The sequence below is a fragment of the Echeneis naucrates genome, chromosome 13, assembly GCF_900963305.1.
Source record: "Echeneis naucrates chromosome 13, fEcheNa1.1, whole genome shotgun sequence".
In the NCBI taxonomy this organism is placed as follows: Eukaryota; Metazoa; Chordata; class Actinopteri; order Carangiformes; family Echeneidae; genus Echeneis; species Echeneis naucrates.
Window position 1 is genome coordinate 18,677,839 of NC_042523.1, and position 17,918 is coordinate 18,695,756.

At 42.4% G+C, this 17,918-nt stretch overlaps 2 protein-coding genes across 2 annotated transcripts; one reads left to right on the top strand and one right to left on the bottom strand.

The window, feature by feature from the left end:
- The first annotated feature begins 269 nt into the window (after positions 1-269).
- Positions 270-6,330, top strand: LOC115052701 (transmembrane protease serine 2-like). The gene is made up of 12 exons (XM_029516977.1): positions 270-414; positions 846-938; positions 1,039-1,152; positions 2,737-2,866; positions 2,935-3,048; positions 3,140-3,183; positions 3,687-3,849; positions 3,958-4,133; positions 4,380-4,481; positions 4,688-4,824; positions 5,457-5,609; positions 6,085-6,330. Exons 1-12 carry the CDS (start codon positions 270-272, stop codon positions 6,103-6,105), a joined length of 1,392 nt encoding a protein of 463 aa, XP_029372837.1. The 3' UTR covers positions 6,106-6,330.
- Positions 6,305-17,702, bottom strand: bace2 (beta-secretase 2). Its single transcript, XM_029516968.1, has 9 exons — positions 17,081-17,702; positions 13,089-13,177; positions 12,511-12,727; positions 11,130-11,261; positions 10,233-10,367; positions 9,845-9,946; positions 9,257-9,406; positions 8,976-9,144; positions 6,305-8,249 (listed from the first exon to the last, which is right to left on the bottom strand). The coding sequence occupies exons 1-9, from the start codon at positions 17,372-17,374 to the stop codon at positions 8,008-8,010; spliced, it is 1,530 nt and encodes a 509-aa protein (XP_029372828.1). The 5' UTR covers positions 17,375-17,702; the 3' UTR covers positions 6,305-8,007.
- Positions 17,703-17,918: the final 216 nt, after the last annotated feature.

Here is a 17,918-nt window from a genome sequence, read left to right on the forward strand (position 1 = left end):
CACAGAATGGGGCCAGTGTGAGAGGAGATGACAGATCTGAACCGTGTTCCAGACAGCAGCACTGAACTTTTTCTCCTATAGCCTCAGTTATTCCTGGAGCGGATATTCACTTGCAACATCAGGAAAGACATTTTTCTGCTCCATCCATCTGTAAATGAAAGTTATTGTTGGTTAAGCAGAAAATGACCACCGATCTGGTAAGTGAGTGACTTCTTTTAAATACCAGTGATGTTGAAATGATTTACATTTACAGTTATACTTTACAGGACATGAACTCAGGTTCGAGTTTCATCCACAATGACGGAATGAAGAAGCTTCCTTCACCCAGCCGGTCAGATGTGAAGCCCCAGTACATTCACCATGTGGCTCCAAACCCTCTGCCTGACGACAACCTCTTCGTCCCCAAACATAAAGGTCGAGCATCATCTTTTTCTATACAGTGAGAAAATCGTGTTGCCGTGGTTTTTAGAAAATATGATTTAGCTTTTTTTTTTTTGTTGTTGTTGTCACAATTCCTCTGAACAAAAACCACCTTTCTGGAATCACAGCTAAATATTTCAATTTAAATTCCCTTTATTTGTCCCACAATGAGAGGAAACCACACAGCAGAATAGTAAGAGAGTAAAAGATAGGAATAAAAACTTATATTTGGTGTTCAGTTTCTGATACAATCAACTACTAATGGAATAAATAGTAGGCATTAAATGGGCCAAACCTAAAACTGGATTTCCATACTGAAGACAGTCATGTGCTATAATAATGCCACAGTAGTCCTTGTGTTTTTGTGGTCTGTTTCACACTGCACAGTGGGTGGTTGTTGTTGTTGTTGTTGTTGTTGTTGTCAGACTTCAAACAGAGGTGTGTTAAGTTCGCTGTGACCGCTGTGATCTGTCTGCTGCTCCTGCTGCTGCTGGTCGGGATCCTCCTGGCTTATTACCGTGAGTGGCTCATCTCTGTTGTTCGGCGACTGGCACAAAACACACAAATTAAAAACACAACCGTGGACAATAACACGACACGCTCCTGCCCGGTGTCCAGTCTCCTCGGCCTGTGTGCGGGGGGTGCGCTGCGGGGATGGGAGCTGTGTGTGGGAGTCTCAGTGGTGCGATGGAGCCGCGGACTGTCCGGCTGCTCAGGACGAAGCTCACTGCGGTAAACACACCACAAACACAAAACCTTACCTTCACAGAAACACAAACACAAGTTGTAGACTAACTGAAGATTGCAGTTGATTGTTTTTGTGTGTGTGTGTCTCTGTTCACGATCCACTTTGGGTTTTGTAAAATAAAATAAAATAAAAAAACCCATAGATTTCAGGGTTTATGTGTCACAAATAAACATGGACAGAACACACAACTTCACTGCTTCAGTAAAAGTACAGATACTGCTTGTCAAATATTACTCCAATACAAGTAAAAGTAGCTTCGTCAAAAATATTACTGAAGTATAAGTACAAAAGTATTTGCTTAAAAAATTACTCAAGTAAAAGTATATATAAAAAAAACCCATCAGGAAATACAGGAAAGGAAAGTAGCTTTATTGTCATTATACAACACACTGATGTGATTCTGCTACAGACATGTTTATAGCTCAAACATACCTTCAGCTGAAGAGGCCCTAAAGAACCGGTCTGTGGAGGGATCCGGTCCAGTTTCCAGTCTCTGGAGGGGTTCGGTCCGGTCCAGAGGTCTCCAGCTCCGGTCCTGGAGGGGTTCGGTCCAGTCTCCAGTCTCTGGAGAGGTTTGGTCCGGTCCAGAGGTCTCCAGATCCGGTCCTGGAGGGGTTCAGTCCAGTCTCCAGTCTCTGGAGGGATCCGGTCCAGTCTCCAGTCTCTGGAGAGGTTTGGTCCGGTCCAGTCTCCAGTCTCTGGAGGGATCCGGTCCAGTCTCCAGTCTCTGGAGAGGTTTGGTCCGGTCCAGAGGTCTCCAGATCCGGTCCTGGAGGGGTTCGGTCCAGTCTCCAGTCTCTGGAGGGATCCGGTCCAGTCTCCAGTCTCTGGAGGGGTTCGGTCCGGTCCAGAGGTCTCCAGCTCTCGGTGCTGGAGAGGTTTGGTCCGGTCCAGAGGTCTCCAGCTCCGGTCCTGGAGGGGTTCGGTCCGGTCCAGAGGTCTCCAGCTCCGGTCCTGGAGGACCACTGTCCTGCATGTTTTAGATGTTTCCTGATCAGCTTGTCATCAAGCTCTGCTGAAGTCTGATCAGGAGTCACTCATTTGAATCAGGAAACATCCAGGACCGGATCTGAAGACCTCTGGTCCGGTCTGGTCTGGTCCGGTCTGGTCTGTAGTCTCTAGAGGGGGTCCGGTCTAGTCTTGCGTCTGTATAAAACATATTTGATATGGACACGATAAACAGAGTCACAAACTCTGGGGGATCAGGAGGGTCAGGAGGTCTGTGGGGGGGTCCGGTCTCTGCTGCAAGACATCCAAACACTGGACATTTCATGTTCCAGGTAATAACACGGCCACGATGTAGAATGAGCCGATCGTTATGGAGAAATAATCCAGGTAGGATGAGGATTTATACATCGTGGCCATATTCTTACCTGGAATATTATAAAAAAGATTACAGTTTAAAACAACGAACAGGTAACGTCAGTGTGAACCGTCATTTGACGTCATAGCCGTGGATTGTGCTCATTATAGGAAAACACCTGTGAGCCAATCAGATCGCTCCATTTCAGTTTGCTGCTTCCCTCTTTGGCTCCTTTCCATTGACTGTGTTCTGGTGTTGTGCTCAGTGAGGCTTCATGGGTCCAGCTCTCTCCTCCAAATCTACTGGACCGAGACCAGAACCTGGAGGAGCGTTTGCTCTCACGGCTGGACCAGGCAGCAGGGCAGAGCCAGCTGTCAGACTGTGGGATACAGCAGGTGAGACACTCACAGGAAAGCACTGCTGTCTGACGGATCCGGGTTCTCACCATGATGTCACCTGACAGGGGGACGTATTTTAAATCTGGCCAACAGAAGACCGGAGACTCAGAGGATGGATTCCTAAAAGTGAGGTCTGATCTCAACCCGGAGGCTTTCATACTGCAACAGCTCGAGCCCAGGTGAGGGAACTGGTGATGATAAAAGCCATGAGGAAAGGATAATATTGGCTCAAAGGTCAACTAATTTCTGTCACTTTGTTGTCATCTGCAGCAAAACCTGCCCCGACAACAACGTGGTGACATTGCATTGCACTGGTACGCTGTAAAAGTTTGATTTGCTCTTTTAAATATTCAAGGTAGGATGTTATTATAGTTTCCTATAATGTGTTATAGGTTAGCCATTAGATTAGAAATGACAAAGGATTGTGTTGATAATAATCCACTGCTGAAGGCTTTGATATTATTAAACAAAGATTGTGGGAAAAGTCATCCTTTTGTTGCGTGTGGGTTTCTGTAGTGTTCTTCTTGCGAACAAGCTAGATGAGAAAATGAGGAAAAAAGGCCCAACATTTGAAGCTTGTGCATATTTGTCAGATGTTTCCTGGTTTGAAATATTTATTTGGTTTTTCGTCATGAAGGGAACAGTTACATGATTCAGCTCTGTATTATCAGACTGTATTAACCAGCACACGTGACGGCGGTTTATCCTTATTCGCCGACATGAGAGTGTGTTCATTTACACTTGAACAGAATTTCTGCCTCTTTCGAAAACCAGCATGTAAAGTCCCGTTTAAGGTGAAATGAATCCCCTCCAACAGATTGTGGGAGAGGGGTGAACTCCAGCAGGGTCTCCAGGGGCCAGCTGGCGTCCCTTGGGTCCTGGCCTTGGCAGGTCAGCCTGCAGGTTGGGGGCTCCCACCGCTGCGGAGGAGCCATCATCTCCCCCCGTTGGATCGTGACCGCAGCACACTGTGTGGCCTGGTAAGGGCTCACTCACCGCACCTCTTGTCGAAGCAGTGGCCGTGCTCCCCCCCCCCCCCCCCCTCCCCCCAGCCTCAATCTACTGTCTGCTGCCTCTTTTCCAACCAGGGCCCCCAGTCCTGCTGGCTGGACTGTGTACGCTGGGATCGTGGATTCATCCACAGGTACCCTGTTCCGCCCGGCTTACTCTGTGAGTTACATCGCAGTCCATGAAGGCTTCAGGAGCCTCACCCGCCAGGATGACATCGCTCTGATGAGGCTCGCCAAACCTTTGGATTTCCCAGGTGCTTATACAAACAACATTTACACACACAGGGATGCAAACACACTTTTTTTCTCGGGGCTCAGTTTGCTCTTGTGTAGTTTGTACAATAAAACATAACACATACAAAGTCCTGCAACAAATCATATACACATTTATGTTTCTATGTCAAGTCCCAGTCCAGAGTTTGAATGTGGGGCAACATCCTGGAGAATGAAAGATTGTCCTTCTGCAGACTGATTGATGGCAGTCTGGTTTTCTCTGGCAGCCTCCAGTCATGTCAGACCTGTGTGTCTCCCCAACGTTGGCCTGAACTTCACTGCTTCTCAGAAATCCTGGATAACACAATTCACTCGCACAGCAAATGGAGGTGAGACAGTTGTGGTTATGTGTGATTATGCGGCGTGAACAAAACTAACACCTTACCACGCCGGGGTGTTTTTGGTGCCACCACTGGATGGAGCTAGAGTCCATATCTTTGTAATTCTCCAGTCATTTGGCTTGGCACGTACCAACATTACCAAAAAAAAAAAAAAAAAAAAAGATATTTGTGTCATTTTTTTTTTCTTCTGACAGACTCTTCGCACCTGACGGAGGCTCAGGTCTCACTCATAGATACTGAGGAGTGCAACAGCTCCACGGCCTACAATGGTCGGCTATCACAGCACATGATATGTGCCAGAGATATTCAGGCAGGAATGGGCACGTGTCACGTAAGACAAACATTCAGTGTTAAACGATCATATTTAATTGTTAATGACATGACGAACTGCCACATTTTATCACGTGTCATGAGGTGTTTGTTGGTTGTATCGTGGAACACCAGACAGCTGCTGTGTCACAGCCACCCAACTGGGCCACTGCCTTCAGGGCCATTGTGTGAAGTACTGTAAATACAGCCATTACATGGAGAATCAAGTGATCAATCAGTACAATGTACTAAAAGAAATCAGCACGAACAACGTGCCGTTTCGATAACAAATTACACTCTTTGGTCTAACTCAGTTGTTTGTGTAAAGACAGATCGGCAGTCAATCTGTGAAAAGAATTCAAAATTTTTTCATGCTCTTATGCAACTTGCTTTGAGGAGTCGAACAAAACCTGCCCTATGTTCTTAATCTGGTTAAATAAACAGCTGAACACATCACTGGTAAGGCTGAGTCATCGATTCATGAAAGACCTTAAATGCTCCTCAAGCTGGATGAGTAACGTTGAGTGTTTGACCAAACAAGGCGCTGAGACGATTGCCAAGGCCTCGATGTGTAAATCCTGGTTGGTTATTTGTAACTTCCAGAGTCTGTGGTTCATTCGAGTTCACCAGGTTTTGTGCTGAACTCGTTTCCAGGCTGACAGCGGCGGCCCTTTGGTGTCTCTGACGGATGGGCTGTGGTGGCTCCGAGGGGACAGTGTGTGGGGCGGGCCCTGCAGAGAGCAGAACAAACCAGGTGTCTACGGTAACGTCACCTATTTTCTGGACTGGATCTACCGTCAGATGAAGGTAGAAACTCACTAAAGTCAGACCATTTACAGATGATGTTTGGTCTTTAATAATGAAACAGGCCACGTACAATAACTGAAAAAAGATTGTATTGAACGCTCTTAAATGAAATGATTCTTTGCTTTCCATCTGGTATTTCAAGTACTGCAGCTTAACTGAGGCTGAAAGTGTCACAATAATAGGTTTGAAGCCAATTGGGATTTTAAATCTTGTGTGTTTCATCTTGATATTCTTAGATTAAATTATTAAATCACTGAATGAGTGACAGAAAACTAGTAAATTGCATTTTGAATGATTGTGAACTTGTTCGAGCTCTCATATCTTAATTGGTGATTTTTTTTTTAATGCATTTGTAGTTTTAATTTTGAAATGTGTGCTATTTTCTCTAGAATAAGAAAAACCAAAAGGTTTCCAGATTGGGAAATGTTTGTCACAGGCAACAAAAACAAACAAATGTCTGTTCCTCTGTTTACAGAAACATCAAGTTGATGAATGACAAGATCCACTATCTAAGAACAAACAGCGTCTCATTCATAATGGCATCACTAACACATATCCTCATTTTGTTGTCACGCTACATTTTCAGAAATGATCGCAAATGTAGAATTTTGTTCAAATGAATGTCATATTTTCCCTTTTTAAAACAGACTTTGTATTTTTATTTTTGTACATTTCTTTTACTTTAGCCTGTATAAAAATGATTGTAATTAATCGTGAAGTTTGAGCCAATAAATGAAGATACCATATAACAACACAAGATGTCAGTGACAAACCACGTCCAGCTTTTTCAGACAGACTAAAAATGTGGTTTAGTTCTGGGTAACCTTTCCAAAAATAATATATTCATTGATTTAGACTGATTTCCATCTAATTTGATCACAAGTTATTTTATTACAGAACAAAGACAATTTTGGCACCGGAAAGAAAAAAAGACATTTATAAATAAGCAAACATTCAAAGATTTAAATGTACCTAGAGTTAAATTTTTGGCAAAAACAGACAGAAACATATCAGTGCAGCTTGAGGCATGACTAAGAGCCAAAAGGCGATAGTGTCATTTTGATTGTGCAGCACAGTCTCGATGGCGTCAGCATACTTCATGTTCACCATCAGTGACTTCCACATGTGAAACTGTCAATCTTGTAAAGCGTAATATAACACGCATTCATTGCTAACAGGCCACTGAGCTTCAACTAGAGCTGAGAGTTGATGCACATGTTTCCAAAGTGTCAGTTTAAAAAATTATTTGGCCTCCAACGAAATCTTTGATCCTAAATGTGAAATATAAACATATACCCTTGAAAAACTAGTTTTAAGGGAAGAAAAAAAAAAGAAAAAAGAACAACCTACAATCACATTCAAAGACATTCAGGCAATGTGGATATATACAGGAATTAGTAAAATGACATTAATCCAACAACTGCATGAAATAATTATTGATCTTTAAACTTTATATTATACTTTTGATTCAATTAAGGAAAGAGAAAGTGCAATTCAGCAGAATAAGTCTCAGAACAGTGGTGAAGCTGTATTAGCAGGGAACTGAGACTGAAGCACACCCCAGGCAGTGTAAACGTGTGTATTATTCTTCCTACTAAACAGTTGAGCAACTTTTCCCCTTAATTTCAGACAGACAGACTGAATTTGATCGACTATGGAAGCACATTAAAAGGGGTTCAATGTTTTAAGAAACAGACTAGAAATGAAATCAGTAACACTGTTCCACAGTGGTTGTCGGCACGCACACAGTCCAGTGATATTGTATGAGGAGGAAACTCCCCCCTTAGATATTCTTTTACTATTCTGTGTCAGTGGTGGTCTTCGGTGGGTTTAAGGATTTAGTGTTACAGTGTTTGGTTCACCTTTGTGTTTGGTTTTTATTTGTGCTTTCCTACATTTCCCAAAAATACCTTTGGACAGTCATTGAGAGCTGAAGCCTGATTTTGATTTCAGTTTTTTGCACAGTATAATTCTGGCAGCCCACTGTGAATCTCTCTAGCTGAGAAAAAGTAAGTCATACCAATTATTAAAAACCGCCCTTTAGTTAAACGACTTAACCTCTTCTTCTTCCATGCTGGATGTCTCTTTCCAAGTCACAGTGCCTACATAAATCATTGGCGAGAGTAAGAAAGGTCGACAGGAACTTTAAATACATCAAAAGCTGTTTTTAAGAAGTGTTTTTTTAGGGTGGATTTTCCCTTTAAGAGGCAGCTGATGTGGCTGTGTCTACCTCTGTGGGCCAAACTGATGACTGCAGTCTAGAGTCAGTCAGGCATTCAGAGCCGAGTGTCACTCTATCGTTCAGGCTGAGCGCCACCCCTTTCTCCACCGCCATGGGTCGGCTCCGATCACCGTCTCCCTGCTTGTTCACCCTTTTCCCCCACCCGTTCACTCTCAGTCACTTGATGCGGTGGCGGACCAGTGAAGACTCGTCGGTTATCTCCCCGGAGTAGTTCCTGCGACGGCAGGGAAGGACCAGCAGGAGCAACAGGATGATGAGGACCAGAGCGCAGATTGCCATCAAGGTGTAAGAGATGACCCACATTATAGGCTCCTTCAGTATCCCACCAGAGCAGTTGGCTGCCACGTCTGCTGCTGAGAAGGGCCCGGCGATCTCTGACAGAGCCACTCCACCGCTCACTGCAGAGCAGCACAGGGCAGGTACGTGGTGAGTAGCATTACAGTTTAGATTTAAAAAAAGTAAAATATGAAGTGCTTGGATCCCAACGTTTTGAAATTATCAACCAATCAGAAAATAATAGACAAAAATTACCCTCATGACGACCCCCCCCCACTACAAATTGTGATGATAATAATAACATGATAATAAGTTGGCACCCCTACTGTCACAAGCCTGCATCTTTAACCTTCAGCCTACATCTGTTTGCTTAATACAAAAGTGACCTTTGTTCTTTGAGGAGAGAGGACGCATTGCCAAGCTCATGTTTACATAGAAGCTCGGGGAGAAGCATGGTGTAATGTTAAACCTTTGCATTCATGATGAGCGGGATGTTCAGCCTTAACGTCTCAGCCTCAAGGTCTTATTAATCAGTACATTGCATTGTTTGCTTTTCTACAAGTTATCAATTAATTAATCAGTTAGCAATTTATTGACTTCTAGATATCAACAAATGGAATTTATCTTTTACCAGACATAATTTGACTATGATTTTTATTAGTATTTTCTTATAACTATGAAATTAATAATGGACTTGGCTCTTGTGATGAATAGTGAGCATTCATTTTCCAGTTGTGTGTGTTTGTATGCAGTTCTGTACATCATAAAGACAGGAAAACAGGAGCAGAAACTTGAAGTCATCCAATTTGCCATGATGATGGTATGTGATGGTCTTGTTAAAGCTATACCTGCACAGTTGCTTAATGCAAAGCCCAGTCTCTTCTGGGCGCGGTCGAAAATGACATAGAAGCCCTCCATAACAGTCGCACCGATCACCAGTCCATTAGATGATGAAGACAGTCCGAAACGGAAGCAGTCCAGAGTGCCGTCAACATCTGTGATTGGCTGGATGTAGAGCTGCAAAACAACATACAGAGAAACAGAAGCAAATCAGGGCTGTTAAGTGTTTGTACAACTAAAGTTGACAGAAGAAGCAGAGAAGGGTCCATGTTTATGCGTATCTCAGTACCTGAGGCAGGATGGTGATACGGAAGGACTGGCTGCTGTTTGTGGCTCTCAGGTAGATGGACAGCTTGGGGAAAAACCTCCACGGGGACTCTCCCTTCATCCAGCATGCAAGCTTGGTGCCATCCCAGAACCCAGAGGAAAATTCCTGGATCTGAACCACAGTGAAGGAGGGACAGAAAAAGACAAAGACAGAGGCGGAGGCAGACAAATATGCCGAAGACAAACAGAGAAACAGAAGGTCAGTACAACACCAAAACCGGTTTTCTGTTCCCTTTTATTTTTCCACTGGGGATTAATCTGCAAGGAGATGGATATATTAATTGAAAATGTTGCTTCCAGGCTCAAATTAACCTTGAATACCGTTGATGTGTAGTCGTAAAAGGTGAAAATGTGTAAAGTAGAAAAAAATAAAAAAGAACCAAACAAAAACTAAAGCATGGACACACACACATTTTTATAAGAGGAAAACTCCTACTTCTTCCTCTCAAAGCAACTACGTCCTTGAACAGTGAGTGCGCACTATCTTCCTCTGCATCTCTTTGCTCTGACAACACGTTTCATCATTGTCTGTGGAGAGACGGCAGCGTACCAGAGAACTGCGTGTGATGGCTTCTACCACTGCATTGAAGACGTTGACAGGAAGTCGCAGCAGTGTCGTCCCACTGTCAACTATAGCTTTATCCATGTTATACTGAAAGAAAGGGAGAATGAGTGTAGTTCAGTAGGGTTTCTCTCAGTTCAACACACTCCTATGGAAGACCTTGAAAAAACAAAAGAATATGAAATGAGGAAGTTCTTTGACAGCCAGACAAGTTGGATTACATTCTCTTGCATGACTGTGGGTCCTGGTTCATTTTCATGTTGTGATTTTTACACTATTAGCTCTTTCTGAATAATTCCATCTTAGATATCATTTTTGGAATAACAAGAGCAGTTGTTTAGCAGTTTGAGATAAGAAACAAGCATTTGAAGTTTACCTCTCTGCAGTCCAGATCCAGATTCTGGTCACCGACCTCCAGTTTCAAAACCTCCACTTGATAGTACCACTCCTCTACAATGGGGGTGTACCACACTGAGCCCTGATACAGCGTTGGCTCGATCCCTCCCATGATCTGAGGAGGAACAAAAATATTGTGACCACAGCAACACATCAAATACCCAACAAGAGTAGGCTTCACTTAATGGTTTATCCCTCAACATTTTGGCTTAATATGTTGACACACACAGACACACACAGACACACAGACACACACACACACACACACACACACTCTCTAACCCATCTGTCTGTATCAGTGGGTCATGTGATGGAGATACAGGGCGTAAGTCTCTGAGGCCGTTCATAGAACAATGACAGACCTGCTCTCAGCAGGATACTGTCTTAGCTTAATTAGTTGCACTCTAACTAGACTGGGCCTCCAAAGGAGAAACCATGTTGACGATGAAGATACCAGCTATTATGCTTCTAAAATGCATCAAGCAGCTCTGTGCTCCAGATGATGCAGACAGAATACTGACAGGATTTAAGATGAGACTGGGAGGCAGAGCTTTCAGATAACAGGATCAACTCTTGTGGAAACAGTTCCCAGTTTAGCTCTCTTGGAGGTTTCTTCCTGTTAAATAGCTGTTTTTTTCTTCTTCTGCTTCTCCCAAAGTGTTTCTTCATTGGAGAAACTGCTGGGTTTCTCTCTATCTATCTGCTGGATTTTGACCTTTCCCTGTAACATGCGTTGAGATGATGCATCTTGTGAATTTGAACTATATGAATAACATTGAAATGAATCAAAAAGGTGATCCTGCAAATTTTACAACCAAATCTTCCTTGATATATTCATTCTTTCAAATCTCTGCAGACAGCCTGCCAGACTACTCACAAGACTGCCTCCCGCAGGGTCTGCAGTACTGCTGGCTGACAGTCCAGCACCACACATCTGGAGGGAAAAGATGTTGGGAATTCTCAGCTGTTGCACCACAGAGTTGAAGAAAGGCTCCACAGATGAATCAGGCTGATAGAGAGAGGAGATGTGGAATCGGTAAATCATGTTAATCGGCTTGAACTTTGGGCTTTTTATTAACATTCTGACTATTTGGTTTATGTGGTTATCCACATTACCTCAAAAGGAAATTGCATTGGTCAATATTGAGGTCATGGTTCGTTTTCAAACTCTGCAGAAATGCTCTTTACATTAATAATGAGTCCATACGAAGAAAAATAATAAACAAAAAATAACAGAAAACAATGCGTATTGGTAATAGAACTCAGACTGTAAATCATATCGTTTAAAATGAAAAGCCATATTGTTAATATCTGGGAAGGAATTAAAAAAACGCTGAAAATGTCACAAAAATGAAAGTTTCACTCATAACATTGGAAATACTAAGTTAAATCCTGGCTGGCCAATCAAAATCTATACATCTAAAATTATTTCTTTAATTAATATTGCAACAGAACTCTTTAAAACAAAACTGGGCAAAGTTACATTTAATCCACAAATACAGCGTGAATGACTGTATGGGTAAGTGCAAGACAATGGTATGACCCTTGACAAAAAGATGTTCTCTCTCTGTTTTCCTCAGGTAGGTTTTCATGTTAGCGCTGTGTGATCATGTCACGCATGACAAACAGCCCCTAGGCAAACTGAACCGGAACACTCAGGAGACACCGGCGGTACAAAGTGGTCAGTATGAGCGTATCTGCTCCTCAGTCACTGCCTTTTGGCCTCAAAAGTTTAGCGTACTGTGCCAGTATACATTTAAGTCATTCCTGTCCCATTGGTATTAATTATCACGTAAGAAAATCCGACCCTGGCAGAGACGTTTAGGTCTCATGCTTCTGTCACATGCAACATATCCAACAAACAAAAATACAGCAAATGAAAAGGGGTGGAAGGGGGGTGCAAAAAAAACCCCAAAAAAACCCCCCCAAAAAAACAAACACACCATACATCGTGTTATAAGTATAGTCATGTGCAAAGCCCATGACTATACTTACACAAGCGCTTTGTCTGAACACTGTAAAGGAGGTGTAAGACAGTAGGAGGTTTTGTAGATTAGTTTGAGACTAGTCTAAAAAAAAAAAAAAAGATTTTTTTTTTCCTTTCTGTTCATGCCATCTTTGTCGTGGGCCACAGGATGACTGTTTCTTCTTCTTGATGTCATGTACATGGCATTTTTTAAGAGTGTAAATTTGTTTATCTAACTGTTTGGACAGTTTGAGATTTTAGGAAGTATACAGCATTTAAGATGATCGCTCACCCGTGCCAGCGTCGGATAGGCAAGCCCCAAGATGCCCTGCCAGTTGACCCCAGGAAGGAAGAAGCCATCAGATGACATGATGGCAGCTATGTTGACGACGATGGTCCCATTTGGGCCATTGGGGATGAGGACACGGTCAATGCCCAGTTCACCTTCCCAGTTGCCTTGGGTGTACCTGACAGCAACAGTCCGCCCAGCTAACTGGTAGGTACTTGAGCTAAGCAGGAAGAAGCAACGTGGGAATTGTTACAAATAAGGACTATGGCTATAATTAGAGTAGATAAATGTAAGATAGACAAAAACTCTGAGGACAGACTCAGCACTTAAAAACAAAAGCACTTAGGATTAAGTCCTTCCTGATTATATAATTTCTGAGTATATATATATATATACACGTATGGTATGAAAATCTATTCTTTTTGTTAGAAACTCAATACATCTCATCAATTAATTCACCCTCAGTGATTGATGAGATATTGTGGGTGACAGAGAAGAGAGAAGAAAATTGAAACTCAAAATGGGTGTCACATTTCCAAGAGTTTGCACATCAGGTTACACAAAGTGCTCCAGCTACTTACAGCGCAGTGTTGAAGTAGTGAGTAATGAATGGGTGTTGAGCCGCAGCCACAGCAAAGTTACTGCTACCCGTATCCACCAGGATGTTTAGCTGAAAAACAGAAGAAAGAGTTTGCTTTAACAATCATTACACTCATTCCAACAACCCCATCCCACCTCAGAGCCATCCTGAGTCACAAGGTATGCACTGATTTGGAATGCTTTAAACTTAGAAAACAAAAAACAAAAAAAACAACAACAAAAACATTTTACATTTATTCTGTGCTAATAATTAGAGGAGGAGAAAATATAGTGAGAAACAAGACATTTTATTACAATGCTTTATATTGGAAGTCTTGACGACATAAAAGGTAAATAATAAAGGAATTTCATATGAAGGCCAGTGAAGCCAAGACATGAATCTGATATAAACCAATTCTTAACCAGAGTAAACTGATGTAAAAATATTTGTCATTGAGCATACATTACTATGCACCCCTGATATAATTCCCTCTAATGTGTGATCTATGAGTCTGGCATAATAGCCTCTGGCTACTGACATGACTATATGACCCAGCACCCTCTCTGGTATGTGTCATGTGCACAGTGGGGACGGACTAACAGCAGTTGAGCTAATATTGTCTTCCAGGCATCAGTTGAACAAAAAAGTAATTAGCCACTAGCTTTCTGTCACCTCCATAGCTGAGCAGCAGCCACATTAACACGCCACAAGCCCGACAATCTACACAGTCACCTGGTGACTCAGCACCAAAGCAGCCTTTACATTGGCTTTCCAATGATGTCGCATGATACAACTTATGACGTGTTCGGCATGCTAGGTTACACAGTGACAATCTGTTGAGCCAATAATCCATTGTCATTTCTCCATGACTGCCTTTGTTTCTGACAGACCAGAGAAGCAGGAAGTGGATTTCTTCTTATGTAAAATAATGCTACAAAAAAACAAGTCCCATAAAAAAACAAAACAAAACAAAAACTTCCTCATACTTTGCTTTAAGCTCACATACCTATTAACCATGATGTCTGACTTCATGCTGCTAATCACTGTGTGGCATTTTTACTGCAAACCAAAAACCAAATGTATCATAATTAATTCCTTATAGCTAACAACCCACTATCAGGCTAATATGTACAAAAAGTCATTAAGAAACGATGCCGTTATTACTGACTGGAGATTATCAACCAGTCCAGTTGGGCAAGGGAAAGCCCCCATGGCCTGTCTGCAGGAGGTGGGATTATCTGTTCCTCCTTATTGTAATAGCCCCAGTCCCATCACAGGGACTGCGCCATCTAAAACACTTTGTCTTACAGATGGCATCAGTCCAGTCAAAAAGGCTACAATGGAAGATAGCGTAACCTTATGGTGAAGGGGGGGCAGGGGCATTTCCTTATCCCCCACACTGTCTATCTGCTCCAGCCACACTATCCTCCCTCAGCTCAGCTACTAAGCCTCAGGCAAATCTCTTCCCCCGCTGCTGCAGCAGCCTGCCGTTGAGCTTTCACTATCTAATTGGCAGCGGCTCCATGGCAGCAACGTACATCTGCTACCTGTTTGTACCAATTAGCAGATGTGAGTCTCTCCAGTCGACACCTCAGCTTGGCTGTGCCACATGCTAACAGATGTGGTAATTAGTGGCTCATTTGAATTGTGGCTCATTTAACACCACAGCCCTGTAATCACATCATCATTTGGTTGAAATAACACTGATAGACTAACTCAATAGTATTGTGTTATGGGCCATTTTGGCACAGCACAACCAATCTGAACCAAAGTGGAAGGAGCTCTCTTGGCATGAATATAAAGGTTTCATTGTTAACTGTGGACAGAGATGTAAAGGCTGCACTGTCAAGATCGCAAAGCCAAAAAGTGTAACTATTTCCTCTATCCATATTGTGAATTAGAACTCTTACTGCCAAACTATAAGATAATTGGTAATCAGCATTGCTGATTCATTTTTTTCCCTCTCATCTCATATTCGAAATATCAAGCAGCAACTAATTTTCTGATTGTACATTTAAGAATAGTAGAAAATTTGATATAAATGATGCCAACAAATGTTAAGACATATTTTCCCACAAAAGCATCATCAAGATCCATTTAAAGTGGAACATTTTCTCCCTCTCTCTCTAGTATATATATATATATATATCCATCCATAATGCATATGTTTCTGGATATAGCATATCTATTCTTTCTTAGATTTGTAATTATATTTCATTTTATTTTGTTTCGATTCTGCCCACAGAGCTGTGGTAACAAGCAAATGCCCCAAAGTGGGATCAATAAAGTCTCATCTTATCTTAAGAAAATAATGTTTTCAAATTACTGTTTTCTTCTCCCCCAAGCCCCCTCAGTCTGTGGACAGAGCAGCCCAGAAACATCCCATTTTCACAGCTGTCATTGCTGTAAAAACACCGATTTATCTAATGATGATGAAAATGATACTTGATTAAAAACTCTCATCCATAGGTGAACTGGTTTGGCGTTCCTGTTATTGTGCATGCTGCCTTCCTCCTGGGAGACTTAAAAGAACTGACTGGAGGGTTGGACTATGCGCTTCTCCTTCTAAGGAATGTTCAAATGTCAGCTCTGAAAATGGTGCATTAAGTATCAACGAGAGCGAATGACTCCATCTCCTGAGGATTAACCTTGAATGTGTCAGAGAAGAATAATATCTGCTTTCTGATGGTGATCTACATTACCTGAGTATCTTCATGAATAAAATGTTCCTTAAACTAACATCCCACCTGGATAATTTCCTTTTTATATTGAGCACCTATGCCTTAAGTGAAACTTTTCAGCAACATTATCTTATCAGAAGTTGACAGAAGGAACTGACATGGGCAGGCAAGGCAACACTGATAAGCCTCTGTGAAACAGAAACTGAACTGTGCCACCCAATGGTCTTGAAATCTCAGATCTGTTTAAATTGAGAAGCCCAGGAACAACAGGTCAATGAGATACTAATGAGATAATTCACCTTTGGTTTAAGCTCTTTTTCAAACACATTCACTTAAAACATGACGGCAGAGTGTAGCCTTAAACCTACAACACCCTGAAGCATCATGTATTTTTAATGGTGATGGAACAATCTCTCTTCCAAACTCTTGCGGGACCATTTAGTCCTCCTTAATCATTAATATGATCTTGTTAGGCACTTTACATAAAGAGCACCATGAAATGATGGCAGTAAATTGCGCCGGCATAATTCAGTGCAACCATAAGAAAATAATCAGCAGAAATGCAGAGCTTGTGCTCTTCTGTACAGTTCTGGGGGCTGCTCTTTGCTCCCTGAGCCTCGTAATCTCCGTCAGCTGCCTTGTAAGAAACACTGGTCCTCGCAGGCAGCATCATGTGAGGGGGCATGTGAGTGGGCCCTCAGTCTACCTACAGACCCCATGGCTGTGCAGACTTGAGCCAGCTGCTGCAACCATACAGCTGCGACACAGTCTTCCCATGATGTACTCAGAAAAAACCTGGGAATAAGCAGCAGTGATAGTGAAGTTTGGCAGATAATATCGTCCATTTTTTATTATTTAATTTTTTTTTATATACCCCTGCTGTCGATCTGATTATTATTACACATCACATCAGATCTTACATATGCAGAGAGAGATAGATAGAGAGTAAGACAGATAAATAATTAGACAGAGAGACAGACAGGGCCCTGGGGTGAAGCAATTACATCAAACCCACACTCACATTGTGTGTCACATGGTGAACGGATTGTTCTCTCTTTCTCACACACACACACACACACAAACACACAAGATCAGAGCTACATTGCATGACCAAGTGTAACACATGAGGCTGCACAGTCCACTGACTAAAAATGAAAGTTAAGGAGCGGACAGGCAGAAACTAAAGCAGCAGGTTTGACTTGCAGGTCAAGTCAACACACACAACAAAACACCAAACCCACAAACGGTACAGATATCAAACCAATAAACACAACAGTTTTTTTTTTTTTTTTTTTTTTTTAAGAAACATTACCTTTTGACCGGGGGTCCCGATTGACATTTCAATGTAGTATCCCCGTCCGGAGTCTCCCTCCAGGTTCTGCACCATGTCCAGAAAGTTCACGGTCCCAGTTGGGTCAGAGGCCAGAGAGAGGCCGTTTCCATCCGACATTAAAGCGACTCTTCGGACGGGAGCCGAAGCTCCTTCCGCGGAGACGTTGAACTTCCCGGTGTATATTTTCAGAGGGATAGAAAAGTAACACTTGGACACGTCGAAGTATAAACTAAAGGTAAATGCCCACATCGAAATCCAAGCAGCGTATGCCATTGTTTTTTTCTCTTTCTTATCTTTTAAACAAAACAGAGGACAGCGGGGAAAGTCTCGGGGGGGTTTGGAGGGTGAATACTCCGACTCCTTGTTCGAAGTTTGTTCCTTAAGTTTTCAGTTTAGCCATCGTGGAAACGCCAGCACCACAGTAGCCGCCATCGTGGAAAAGCTGCTTCTTCGCCGCCGAGAAAAAGTTAAACATTTCGGCTCGGAAACATGGTGTATTAGAGGCTGAGCGGCAACAACAACAAAAAAAAGTGTTGTTTATCTGCCGGCAGGAAACTTTTCCAGGATGTTTCACCTCCATACACACCTACAGCGCCGTCAAGCTACCCGAACCGGAAAACAACGCTTCCGCTTTCACACCTTCAGATTAAAGGGTACCTTAACGGTTACTGTCCAACAAAAACAGAGGACGGTTATTTTATCATCTCACTGTACGAAAAATGCACTACTTACATTTCATTTCAATCGCAACAGCTGAAATCGGTGAGATTTAGTTATGTTTCAGTCGTTTTCGTTCAAGTCGAATCCAATCGCGTTT